Source organism: Solanum pennellii, chromosome 2, assembly GCF_001406875.1.
Source record: "Solanum pennellii chromosome 2, SPENNV200".
Classification (NCBI taxonomy): Eukaryota; Viridiplantae; Streptophyta; class Magnoliopsida; order Solanales; family Solanaceae; genus Solanum; species Solanum pennellii.
The window spans coordinates 46,622,175-46,635,834 of NC_028638.1; the positions used below are offsets into that span (position 1 = coordinate 46,622,175).

At 31.8% G+C, this 13,660-nt stretch overlaps 3 protein-coding genes across 5 annotated transcripts; 2 read left to right on the top strand and 1 right to left on the bottom strand.

Moving 5' to 3' along the window:
• The first annotated feature begins 371 nt into the window (after nucleotides 1–371).
• Nucleotides 372–2,500, top strand: LOC107009142 (E3 ubiquitin-protein ligase RMA1H1-like). Its single transcript, XM_015208418.2, has 2 exons — nucleotides 372–526; nucleotides 1,624–2,500. The coding sequence occupies exon 2, from the start codon at nucleotides 1,670–1,672 to the stop codon at nucleotides 2,363–2,365; it is 696 nt and encodes a 231-aa protein (XP_015063904.1). The 5' UTR covers nucleotides 372–526; nucleotides 1,624–1,669; the 3' UTR covers nucleotides 2,366–2,500.
• A 5,142-nt stretch (nucleotides 2,501–7,642) lies between these two features.
• Nucleotides 7,643–8,386, top strand: LOC107008782 (formin-like protein 2). The gene is made up of 2 exons (XM_027914978.1): nucleotides 7,643–8,224; nucleotides 8,259–8,386. The coding sequence occupies exon 1, from the start codon at nucleotides 7,730–7,732 to the stop codon at nucleotides 8,219–8,221; it is 492 nt and encodes a 163-aa protein (XP_027770779.1). The 5' UTR covers nucleotides 7,643–7,729; the 3' UTR covers nucleotides 8,222–8,224; nucleotides 8,259–8,386.
• Nucleotides 8,128–11,923, bottom strand: LOC107008781 (pentatricopeptide repeat-containing protein At2g20710, mitochondrial-like). Of its 3 annotated transcripts, none has more exons than XM_015207948.2 (3): nucleotides 11,625–11,923; nucleotides 8,643–9,844; nucleotides 8,128–8,269 (listed from the first exon to the last, which is right to left on the bottom strand). In XM_015207948.2, exons 1-2 carry the CDS (start codon nucleotides 11,889–11,891, stop codon nucleotides 8,690–8,692), a joined length of 1,422 nt encoding a protein of 473 aa, XP_015063434.1. In that variant the 5' UTR covers nucleotides 11,892–11,923; the 3' UTR covers nucleotides 8,128–8,269; nucleotides 8,643–8,689. The 3 variants fall into 3 exon arrangements, with proteins under 3 accessions (XP_015063434.1, XP_027770778.1, XP_015063433.1); XM_027914977.1 differs by having other exon boundaries at nucleotides 8,138–8,272; XM_015207947.2 differs by lacking the exon at nucleotides 8,128–8,269 and having other exon boundaries at nucleotides 8,421–9,844.
• Nucleotides 11,924–13,660: the final 1,737 nt, after the last annotated feature.

Genomic DNA, 13,660 nt, shown 5'->3' on the forward strand with positions numbered 1-13,660 from the left:
TGTTCCAGAAGAAATGAAACAAAAAGAAGAAATGAAACAAAAAGATATGATAGAGCTGGGACAGTTATTGTATGAGGTCTACCCAATGCTAGATGCAGAAGCGCATAGTAGATCGATATGAACATTATGAGCTGTCCCGTAATAAAATCAGTTGTTGCTGATACCTTTTTCTCGATGTTTTACCAGCGAAAGCAAGAATTTACATTTTGGGTCGAACTCAGCAGAGAGTTTTACCATGTATGCACCGAAAGAGTAGCGGCAGCGGCAGAAAATCAATTACTCAGAGAGTGACCAGTCATAATCAGCCACGTAGCATTGATTAATAAGGAGAAAGTCCACTGTTCCAAATTTCTTCTTATAAAAACTGCTTCACCATTTCCTCTCTCTCAGCTCAGCCATTTCTTATTTACCTCTTTAAAGAAACCTATTTTCTTCTCTATTTCCTCAGTTTAATCACCTGGGATTCTCCATCAGAAGCTTGAAAGTCTAAAACTTTGGTTATTTTTTCGACCCTTTTGCTTGATTGGTAAGAATTTGAGCTCTTCCTCTTCTTTCTTGAATATTAAAACTGATTTTACCTTGTTCTGTGGTGATTATTGGTGTGTAAAGGGTTTGATCTTTGATGGGGTTTTCTCTGTTGATCTGTATGGTACTATCGTTAAATGAATTCTTGTGTTTGATCATTTTGTACTACAATAGATGATCTTTATTGATACTATTTAAGTCTTCACCTTCTACCCACCATAAACAAATGATTTTTTTTGGATTTTCTTGACCTTATGGTTATGAATTAGAAGAGAATTTCTTTAGTTATATCTGAAAATGCCATGAATGCTAAATGAATATTTGTTGTTGATCATGTTTGGTAGTTTTTTCAACCATTTGAATTGGGGGTAGATGAGGAAGATGGGGAGGAGAGTTTAAGGGGTATATATTTGGATTAAACTAAGATTTTGACTATAAGATAGATTCAAGATTGAGACATATTTGTCAAACTGATGCAATTAGTTTGCCCAACTAATTCTAGAAATTTAGTTCTAAGTAGACCTGATTTGATGCAGTGGAAAGAATAGGCTATTTGATCTTTTTCTGATAATTTTTATGAAAGAAACAAGCTAAGGTTTGGGCTTGGGACTTCCATGTTGGAGGTCTCACGTTTGAAACCCCTGGCTAGCGAAAGTAAGGGGTTTGTCTTCTGGGTCGAGCTCGTCGCACCAGGCTTGCCTTGTTCGGGTTTCCTCTCCTATGTGGTTTGCGAGTTATTACATAGGAGCGGGGTTTTTACCCGGGCGCACCCAAAGGGTTAGCGGCTGCGGGTTTTTCTTTTCGTCAAAAAAAAAAGTGCATATCATTTTTCTGATCTAACTGATCTCCATCTCCCTTGGTTGCTATGGATTGCTTTGAAGCTTCACTAATCTTATAAAATTTGTGTTTTTTATTCACATGCTTTGTCTTTTTGTTCTCTTCTGTTGTGTGGTAGGTGGAACTTAGAAGCTACTATCTAGCTTCCTCCCCACCCTTTTTGTTCCTAATGTAGTAGCCTGCCTACTAATGCTCAACAATACTTTAATACTTTGATTTAAATTTACTTTTCTTGTTGCTAACTATTGATTGTGCTTTCAGATTTGGAAAGACCCTTGGGTTGAACAAGTGTTCAGAAACAAATCTCATGGCCTTGGAGCAGTATTATTCAAACGAGTGGAAATCGATCCCTACTCCAGAATCATCAGACTCAGAGAAGACTTCTGCCTGCTTTGATTGCAACATCTGCTTGGACTTTGCCCGCGATCCGGTTGTTACACTTTGTGGCCATCTCTATTGTTGGCCCTGCATTTACAAGTGGCTTCACTTTCAGAGTGATTCTCTGTCTTCGGATGAACGCCCTCAATGTCCTGTTTGCAAGGCTGAAATCTCCCAAACAGATTTAGTCCCTCTTTACGGACGTGGGGAAACACTACCTGTGTCTGAACCTGAAAACAAGCTCACTCTAAAAGTGCCTCCCAGGCCACCTGCTTTCAGTCCATCATCCTTGTCAAACTCCTTTAACCCTTCTCAGCAACCACCACATCCTCATGCCTATGATCCCCATGCCAGTTACCTCAACAGTTCATCGCCTCCTTCATTCAGTCTCGGAAACAATACATCAGTTGGAGTCTTTCATCCAGTTGTTGGAATGTTCGGAGAGATGGTTTACGCGAGGGTATTCGGTAACTCAGAGAATTTATACACATATCCTAACTCATATCATTTAGTGGCAAATAGTAGTCCAAGATTGAGAAGAAGGGAAATGCAGGCTGACAAGTCTCTAAACAGAATTTCCCTTTTCCTCTTTAGCTGTTTTCTTCTTTGCCTATTGTTATTCTAGTTTCATTTGAGGCACTTTCATCTTGTACACATTGTATAAAATTGATCTTTTGATGAGCATCAAGTCATTTAAAATCATATATGTGAGATTATAACAAGCAAGATTTTGGCTCAAGCACAATGAGTTCAAAACTGACATTTTTGAGTTATTATTGTCCCTCTCTGGCCCCAATATATCTTGAAGTTCATGGAAGAGCTTATAGAGTTTTTCTAGTGGCACCATCAAATAATATGGTGCAGTAGACGAGCTGCTCCTGCCATAATCAAAGATCCAGGGTTCGAAAATTTTTGGTAGGTAGGGGTGCTAACTGCCGGTGCAAATTCAAATTAATTGAACTTGTGGGTTTCAATATCAGATGAAAAACCCAACTCATGGCAAACTTCTTAGGGCTCGTTTGACCATAAATTTTTCAAGAGTATTTGAGAGAAAATTTGACAAATAGTGTTTGTTCATATAAACTTATCATTATTTGGCAAATATTTGAGGCAAATGTTCTAAATTTCCAAATACTAGTTTTTTTTCAGCATTGGAGTCAAATCTCATTATTTGGGATCTTTCAAAAATTGAAATTTTACACCAAACTTTTATTTTTTTTACAAATATACCCTCTATAGTAGTTGATTGCGTTGTATTATATAATTTTTTACGTGAACACCAAAATAGTGATAAAACATTTAGTAAATATGAAAGTGATGATATGATTGTTGATGAAATGAACAATCGACTCAAGGTAACAAAGTCATGTTTTTTGTCCAACTTCACAATGTATGTAATAATGATTGTTGCATTCACTCCAAAACATTGCTCCAGTGTCATGAACACTACTTGTTATTTGTCGTAATGAAAATTCAATTGGCTTGTAATACACTGTATAGTTAGTTTTGATAGTTTTTAAAACTTATGGATATAAATTGCATTTTTCTAAAAAATAAAACTCAAAATAATATTTTAAGAATATTTAAAAATTTATGATCGTTAACGTGGATAAGTTAAATCACTGTTTTATATGGCAGGCAATAGTGATTGTATGGTCCTCTGGCCCCAACATATCGTGGATAAGTAAGTACTTATCATGCTGCTTGTCCACATTTATTTATTTATTGATGTTCATATCTCTTTGAATCAATTATTAAGAAATTTGTCCCCATTAAAATGATAAAATGCTTTAGCCATAATTGTCTTCACTCCAAGGAATATATGATAATATATTACTACTAACTAAAATAAAGGTGCAGACCAAAATATTTATTTTATAATACTTATCATAATAAATATTATTAATGGGTAAAAATGACAATTCTAAGGGCCCGTTTGACCATAGATTTTTTATATAATATTTGATAAAAAAATTGACAAATAATGTTTGTCCATACAATTTGTCATTATTTGACAAATATTTTTGCAAATATCTCAAATTCTCATATACTAGTTTTTTCTAGTATTTGGGCCAAATCTCATTATTTGGAATTTTTTAAAAATTAAAATTTTACCCTAAACTATTTTTTTTACAAGAACACCCTCTATAGTAGTTGTTTACGTTGTATTACATAATTTTTTTACGTGAACACCAAAATAGTGATGAAATATTTAGTGAATATTAAATAGTGATATGATTGTTGATGAAGATGATAAAAAATCAGTTCAAGGTAACAAAGTCATGTGTTTTGTCTACTTCACGATGTATGGAATGATGCTTGTTGCATTCACTCCAAATTACCACATTGCTCTAGTGTCATGGACACTATTTGTTATTGTTGTAACAAATATCCAATTGACTTGTAATACAAACTTATGGTTAGTTTTGATAGTTTTTAAAACTTATGGATATAAAACATATTTTTCTAAAAAGGTGAAATATACTTTCCAAATCCTATGGCCAAACACATGGTGAAATTTAATCTAAACTTTTACTTAAATAATATTTGACAAATTATTTAAAAATTTATGGCCAAACGCTAGGTAAGAATGGCAGGCTGGTATATAACTATGTTATCAACTTTAACCAATGTTCCATAGACATTACAGGCTCTTTTCAAGATATAATAACTATTTACTAAACTAGTATTTATATTATAAGTTAAAAAATTATTTTAAAAAATATGAACTCTTTCTTTAAGATTTTTCATCATTTATTTTGTTTATGATAATTTAAGAAAGATTTATATAAGGTAAAAAGTATTGAATTTAAAATCGCAAATGTTAGGCATCATCAATAACATAAAGGATCACAATATTGCCAATCAATGCTAAATATTTAGTTTAAAAAATGTATTTAAGTTATTAAATATCAAAAGAATAAAACGTAGACTATTTTAGAGTCCGTAGCTTAAAGGGTATAAAATATTAACAAAAATTCCAAAATGGTATACAAAATTTTATATTAACCAAAACGGCAAAATCGCTGGAACAACAGCGATTTACTCTACCGGAAAAAGCAAAATCGCTGCTACTGCAGCGATTTTGCAAAATGTGATTTCTTTTTTTAAAAAAAAATTCAAATCGCTACCATGGCAGCGATTTTCAATTATTTTTTTTAAAAAAATGTTTTTGTTTGAAAAACGCTGCCACTTACATTATTTAAAAAAAAATCTTTAAATTTTTTTTTAAAATGGAAATCGCTGCCTAGGCAACGATTTTCAAAAAAAATAAATAAATTTAAAACAAAACTGTAAATCGCTGCGATTTTCATTTTTTTTTAAGAAGCGTATTTAAGCTATTATATTACGTTATAATGGCAAAATTCCTAATTCTTCCTAACTCGATTTAATTTTTTGTTTTCAATCTTTCGTGATGTATTTAATTTCGAATATATTTCTATCTTATCATATATTCTAGAACTCCTTAATTTAAAATATTATAATGATAATGAAATAATAATTTTATCTATTATAAAATCAATCTTCATTTTTTGAAATAACACAAATTGTACTATGGTAATTAAATTTGTATTAATTTATGTTTCTCTTAGAGTTATTGAGTTAAGGTCTAGTAGAATCAAAATACGTTGGATTAGCAAATTTCACATTTATGGCTTTAGACTTTAGTATATGAAATAATTGGTGGAATAGTTATAAACGTGTATAAACGTTTAAACAAAAAATATCAAAAAGTCCACAATAATTGGGAGCCTAATATTTTATATAATACAAAGTAAATTAGACCCTAGGCGGTGACGTTCGAGACATATATATAAAAAAAATCATAGCATTGATCAAATTATCTTTTTAACATTCTTAATTAGAATTGTCACATCCAAAATAATTAATACCAATTTAAGTTCATGTCCCACCCATTATAAGATATTTTAATAAACTTTGCACTTGATGTGATTAATATAATCTTACACTAAAATTATAAAAGCACTCAAATTGTTAGTTGACATGTCATAGTTTTGCCAACCACAAAAAATATCCTAACTTCTTGTCGTAATGAATTTTCCATCTTTGATTCAAATATTACCATCTTCTCTATCTTAAAAGGAAAAATTACATAAATTAAGCATTTTAAAAAATAATTACTGATTTTAGCGATATTTTTTATTTATTATTATTTGTAGCAATGTTTTGTTAAATCTGTAATATGTATTAAAAGTGAATTATGTATGCAATATATATTAATTATAATTGTTTTTTGAAATATATTATGTTTGTTTGGTAAAAAATTGCCACATTGTATTATAAGTGTATTAAAATGTGTGATAAATGTATTATTCATCATTTAAATTTATATTATATGTGAATAATAAATTGTTCTTTGTAATGTGTATTAAACTTATATTATAAATAAATTAAAAGTAATCAAGTGAAAAAAAATATTATTGCTATAAATGATAAATATTTTTTATTACAGTATATTTATGCAAGTTTCCCTCTCTTAAAAGTCACATGAAGAATAACAGCATATGGCGAAATGTATACTTCCTCTATCTCATTTTATGTGACAGTGACACTTTTTGCATTTCGAGATTCAAACAAGTGTATTTTTTATCGTAATATTTTCATAGATTCTTTCAACATTTTGAATTATCAATTATTGTGATTTATAGTACTCTTTTTACGTTGTTTACAAATATATAATTTTCATTTCAAAAAAATTGAAAATTTCATACGCAAATGTCTAATCAAAATTAAATTGTTTGGCACTCGAAAAACGAAAAGTATCACATATAATGATGCAAAGGTCGTATCATTTAATTTTGTAATCAACTAAATTGAAAGTAGTTCATATTTCCACACTATATTATTCTTTCAGCTTAAATTTTATCGCGTACATAATACATTTTTTTTTATTCAATACTTTTATTGAAGTTAATTAACTTTAAAATATATTAACTTACTAATTATTTTTTTCAAATAAGTTCAATAATAAACTATAATGAAGGAAAAAGTATTATATTCCATCCAATATCTCAATCATGTTAAATACAATTTAAGAAAATGTGGAGCATATGAGCTAATCATTCCTGCTTTAAATATCGACTTTATTAATATTTAGAGTAAACGAGACTTTAACTAAATTGTTTACAAATTTACGTAAATATAGATCTTAACTTGACATACAAATTTACATAAAATTTAATAATGTAAAAAATATTTTTAAATTTTATGATATTAAATTAAAGATGAGTAGAATGTATAAAGTTTTTTTATTAATCTTACAATTTTAATATTAATGTATTAAATTAAAATATAATTTAATTTTGTAATTTTAAACTTGTGGAAAGTTGAAATTAATTTTAATAGTTAACAAATTGAGAAAAATGCATTTTTGTAAATGGCTTAAAATGAAAAATAAAATAAAATAAAAACAGAAATAAATTGAAATAAAAGACTCGTTACTCTGATTCATCGTTTAAAAATTTAAAGTATATGATAGTACTCACCCAACATAATTGGTTGAAATAAATATTCAAATTACTTGCATACTTCATAATCTAGTAACTAATAAGTAAAAGCTTAATTGAAACAAAACTTATTTAATTGTTTAAATGAAATATCGATCATGACTAATATATTTAATATGGCCATGTATTATGCCTACTACAGTAGTATTACTATCATTAATTCATGATATTGATCATTACATGAAATTAATTACGCCGAAGTTATTTGTTAGATAATTAAAGAAGCGTTGTTAACATAAAAAGAAAGAGTCGTCCTCACCCCCTTTTGTCTTCTTTAATTATTGAGATAAAAATAATAATTTACCTAACTATGAAAATGTAACATAACATATAAAGATTATGCATGCAAAACTTTTGTTTTCATTACGAGTATATAAGACTTAACATTGGACAAATATTGAATATGCATCTTTTTTCTTTTTCTTTTTTTAAATCATCACTATTATTATAACAAGCAAAAAATGAAGATGAATTCTGGAAAAGTTTCAACTTTGTTATTCCTAATAATTTACATAGGAGGATCAAATAGCCAATTCACAACTTGGCCCGGCGGCCCTGCTGTTCCTCATCCACTTTGTCTGTCTCAATTTACACTTGTGAACAATGCATGTCAGTATTTGCCAATTACTCCTTTGCCTCCACCAGGACCTGCACCTGTATCCTCTCCAGCACCCCCGTTGTCTCCAGCACCCGCGCCTGCACCTGCACCTGCACCTTCTACGAATCTTGGGTATAATACACAAACTCCAGTAGAAGAGGAATGTTGTAGGTGGATGAAAGCTGTCGATAGCGAATGTGTCTGTTCTCTATTGGCTCATTTGCCTATTTTCCTTTCTAGGCCAATCCATCAGTATACTACTTTGGCTCATGCAACTTGCAGTGTAACTTTCACGTGTGCTTCCTCCGCTAGGTTCCAACAAAATGATCATCAGAAGTCACCACACTCTCCATAACTACTTATTACCATGTTGCATGGAGTTTGCCCGACTCCTACTAATTACCTACTTTATTTACAATAAGTAAAGATTTTTAGGAAGGGATATGGGCCTTTACTTAATTAAAACTCCTAAAAGTTTAAATTATGACTCATTGTATTGAGTAATAAATTGTAATTGTCATCATTTGAATATTTTAAGTTACTCTAGTAATTACTTCAAGCAACAATCTTAATCAATATTAGATGCAACTATGTCTGAGAGAATGTTCACAAGAATAAACAACACCATGATATATTGTGTGTATTCAATCAATATAAATCACATTGAGGAGATAGGAATAGGGAGGTAGGAGACGCGCAAAAACTGAAACTTTGTTCCCCAGATAACATTAATATAGATTCTCCCTAACTAAAAGCTTTAGATTGAAACGCCTAACCTTGTGAGAGTTGCTCAAATCAGTTGTTTCCATACAAGCTGTGTCGGTCAGGTTTGGAGTTTTTCTTCCTTAATAAAGCACAACAACTTGTCACGAAAAACTGGTGAGAAGATATGGTCCTGTTCTAAAGACCTTACAAAATCCGCTGCATTATCCACATTTCCCTGCTTTTCCCAGTAATTTACACATGTAGCTAAGGTCTCCTTGCTAGGTTTGTAATTAGGCGGGCATATTGAGATGGCCTTCTTCAATGCTTCTACAGCCTCTGGGACTAGATCTTCATGTATGTATCCATTTGCCAAGTGACACCATGTGGTGACCCATGGAACACCCCCTTTTGATATTCCTTTGTCCATTAGGGCCTTAGCCTTCCCCAGAAGACCATTTCTACAATAACTGCGAATCAAAACGTCTGGAACACGGAAATCATAGGACAAAGCTTCCGATTCCCATTCCTCAAAGATCTTCTCAACTCTTTCTGTATCACCAAATTTCATTAATGCGCTCATCACACTAATGTAACCTTTATTAAGAATTCTCATGTTCTGCTTATACAAATCCCACACTCGGTGCACCTCTTCTTCCTTTCCAGCTTCAGCATACAGTTTTAACAAATCATTATATGCACCATTACTTTTCTTACGAGTCAAAATCATGCTGTCAAGTTTACTCAGCAACTCTAGAGCTTTTTCCACCTGCTCAACTTTCAAATACAACTCTGCTGCAATACTGTAAGTATCCCAGTGCAAAATGATTTGCTTATCAGATTCCATCATCGCTAATATTTTATCCATCCCCTCAGAATCTCCAGCAGTGGCATATGCAGTTAGCCGTATCGTAAGCGTGAACTCATCAAAATTTACGCCCTTCTGCTCCATTTCATTCATCAGTTTATCCATTTTCTCCCATGTTCCTGATTTACAATAGAGGTTCATCATATGGTTGTAGCACAATGTGCCCTTAGCGAACCCCATATCTCTTAGTTGTTGCATTATGGCCTCAGCTTTCCCTACAGACTTCTCGTTAGTATAGCAATTGAGAAGAGCGGTATACACCTCAGGGCGTCTCAGTATCTGCGAAATGCTATTGAAGTATTTTTCAACCTCTTTTAGGCCTTTAACTTTATAGACTAGGTTAATTCGTTCTGCAATATCAGCAACTTGGAGGGGGAGATATCTTCTGTCTGTCATCCAATGGGACACCTGTTCACAAACTCACAAAGATGAAAGGGCAAAATTTATACAATCAAGAATGAAGATATATAAGTAATTAGCTCAGATCTTTTCACACCAACAAATTAGCCTTTGCAATGCGAGGAGCTATTTTCTTCATTCCTATGCTCATTAGTTGTTACCTTTGGTTAAATTAACAAAGTGACCAAAGGCCACAGGAGCAAGGAACCACACATCTGCAAATTATTTTTTTCAACGATTAATCACAACTAGGAAGCAATCAATGTACACAACATTTGTAGCTTATTATTTCGATAATATCAACTTGCATAAACTGAGTAGGCACGAACTTTCTTCTTAAAACGGCATGGCCTTTTGAGTGGTATGCCTTAGATCATTTGGTGACTTCTAGCATGCACTTGTACAGAGGCAAATGTAGCCTTTTGAGTGTGGGCTCATCTGAACCCATAATTTTTCACACAGATCATAGATATATGTGTAAGAACTTGTTACAATTTCAACAAATATTAGATTTGGACCGATAATTTTAATTTACAGTAAATGGGTTTAGAGCTAAAAAGCTCAAAGGTTCAAACCATTAAGTTTAAATCTTCGATCTACCTTTGCACTTACTTGTACACAAACGCAACAAAGCTGTCAAATAAATCAACTGCACCAACTTATTTTCTCCACCAGAACCTAATTTAGTAGGGATCAAAATTTCTCCAGCACTGTATAGGGTGAAATCCAGGCTAGACAGATGGCGAATCATAAGATGTCAGGCAGAAGCGACAAGCATGAGTCGGCATGAAGTATTTAGAGAAGTCGGTAAGGAACAGGTAAGTCATCTGGATACGATGCTACGTGTGGAAGCCCATCTAGCTCCGGAGACGTGGTACCAGGTACGAAGTGCAGACCGGATTACACTTATTCAAACATTCAACCGTTACACAAGATCCCTATCATTACTCAATGATGATAATGAGCAGCTATTAGGGTTTTAAGAGAACATATTTTGTGGATCTTATCCCTTGATGCTTAGCTATATATATAGGGCCTTACTTCCTTGTTAGAGAGGATCCAAATTTCACTGTCACACAGGTACTACACTATAATTCACTAAGCTACTAAGCTCTCAAGTTCATAACACATAGCTGGTATACTTTCCGGCATTGTTATCACCATCTTACTCGAGGGGGTAATTCAATCTTTTATTTTGGGGAAAAAGGACAGATATACCCCGAACTATCATAAATGCTATGCAAATACTCCTGTCATACTTTTGGGACATTGATGCCCCTGCCGTCCAAAAACTAGAGCATATAAACCCTTTATACTAACGGACGGACATAGACGTGTCATAATCTTATCCATCGATTCGACATATATCGACGTATAAGATAGCGTCACGTGTCCCTATTTAGTCTTCCGTTAGAGTGAATATATGCTCTAGTTTATGAACGATAGGGGCACCAATGTATGTCCCAAAAGTATGACGGAGGATATCAGCATACCATTTACGATAGTTCAGGGGTAGATTTGTCCTTATTTTCTTCATTTTAATTCAAAACAAGTTAGTTCATTACAATTTAACCATTTGGTCAATACAACTCATGTGTAATACCTAATTCATATTAGAGACATATTTGCTGTAGCAACTAATTCGTATTAAGGGCTTAGGTTCGTGCCATCCATTTGAGTTCATGTTTGTATCATTTGCTTAAGAAAAGAGAGAACACAATCAGTTTCTTTCACAATGCATAGTATCAAAACTCACTAAACAACCAAAAAAAAAACAGAAATAAAGTACCTCAAGGGCATGTTTGTATCTTTTATAGCTGTTCAATCTTTTGATAATCCACTGAAGCTCGCCTTTCGCCACTGTTTTCCCTTCTTCAATCCATTGTTCCAGTACTGGAACCATAGACATGTCTGGGCTGCCTAAAGGTGCAATTCTTGCGAAAACCCAATCACGCTTCTTATATTTAGTAGATGTTGTTCCATAGAAACGGTTGATTATTGTTCTCTGAAAATGCATTGGAATTTGTTTCCATAAGGCAGAGAAAGAAAGCTTCATTTTGGAGAAGACGAAGAAGAAATCAATTTGGGGGGTTTTTAGGCGGGTTTAAGAAGCTTTGTATGACCCGATCCATTTGAAATTTAGCCCAAATGAGAAGGAATGTAAATTTTGTAGTCCAGCTTATTTCAAGCCCAATAAATACTGGGCCAAGAAACTTGTCTTGTCCGTTTTTTTGGGGGGAAATTGGCAAAAATAGCCACTTTTGTATTTAGCTACTTTTTGACAATTTTTTGTTTTATGACAAAACTCAAAAGTAAACTTATTACTTGAGAGAGTACTGAAAACACCTTTAAATTTGACACGAATTATAAGTTTTATCCTTGAACTAATGACAAGCTTAATAATACTCATTTACTTGATTAACGAAACTTAAATATATTCACGATCTTTCACATGACATAGCAAGTGATTTCAAACTTTTATAAGAGCATGATATACTCTTCTTAAGAAATCGACAGAAGTGTTAAAAATACCCCAAGTGTATTGACAGTCTTAGAGATATTTTCAATAGGTCTCTCTAAAAAATATAGAAAAACACTAGTATGATCAAAGCTTAGTAAACTCAAATACACTATGTTACCTATTGTAGTTTGAAATTATTTAAAAAGTGTAACTCTGAGCGTGCACACTATGCTCAAATTTTAAAATTTTAAAGGTAATTTCAATGTATAATAATAAAGTTCCAATCCAATTTTTTTTTTTTATAAAAAAAATCAATTCATAGCTGGACTAGTACAAATTCTAGTAGATAACTATGAAGTTGGAACTTCGACACATGTGAAATTGTCTTTTAGTTCAATAAAATGAAACATGGGTGATCTTCAATTTTTGAACAAAATATGTGTAGCATGAGTGTTTAATTCGATTGATCCTAATAATAAATCGAAGGTTATCATGTCAAGTATTGTTTGAAGGTCACGATATCAAGCTTTTACACATAATTTAATTAAGCTATATTTAAAAAAAAATTAATATAAAATTAAATTAAAGTATATTGAATACTTCAATTGATTGATCGCAATATTTAGTTATTACATTGAATTTTTTTGATAACTAATGAAATAACAAGTCAAAATAGGACAAATGTATAATATAACGTAGCATGTATATGATAACTAAATAGGAAAAATAATCTTTTTATAGACACAACTTGAAGAAATTTATGTACCATCATGGGAAATCAAAGAACTTAGGGAAAAGATATAAATTTACCCTTTAATTTGTAGTGAAAAGTAAGTTACACGTTTAAAATATCATGGCGATCTATTACACAATTACTTTTAATAAAATTTAACTAATACCATCCTAAAAAACTGACATGGAAATAAAATTAAATTAAAAAGTAAATTAGGTGTGTTTGAGTCAAAATAAAGTAAAAAATATATTTATTTATTTTGACCTCCACGCCCCTCTATTTAATGCTCATCTTTTCTCATTCTCTTTTAGACTTCTTCTTCATCTTTTTTTCTTATCTTAAACTCTATAATTTCTCACTCAATATCATCATTCTTGAGAATTCTTCACTAATTTAACGCATACTTAATTCAGCAAAGTTATTCACCAAGAAAGATAATTTTCTAATCTAAATTTTACATAACCCATTAGCATCAAAAGAACATTAAAGAGTCAAACCCTAAATTCTTAAATATTTCTTAACAAGAAAAGTTAATTGCTCCTCAACCCCACTTATCAAGATTATCAAGTATACATAGCGCTGCAAATTTGATAGAACGAGGACTTTGGATTCAATAATGATTTATACATAG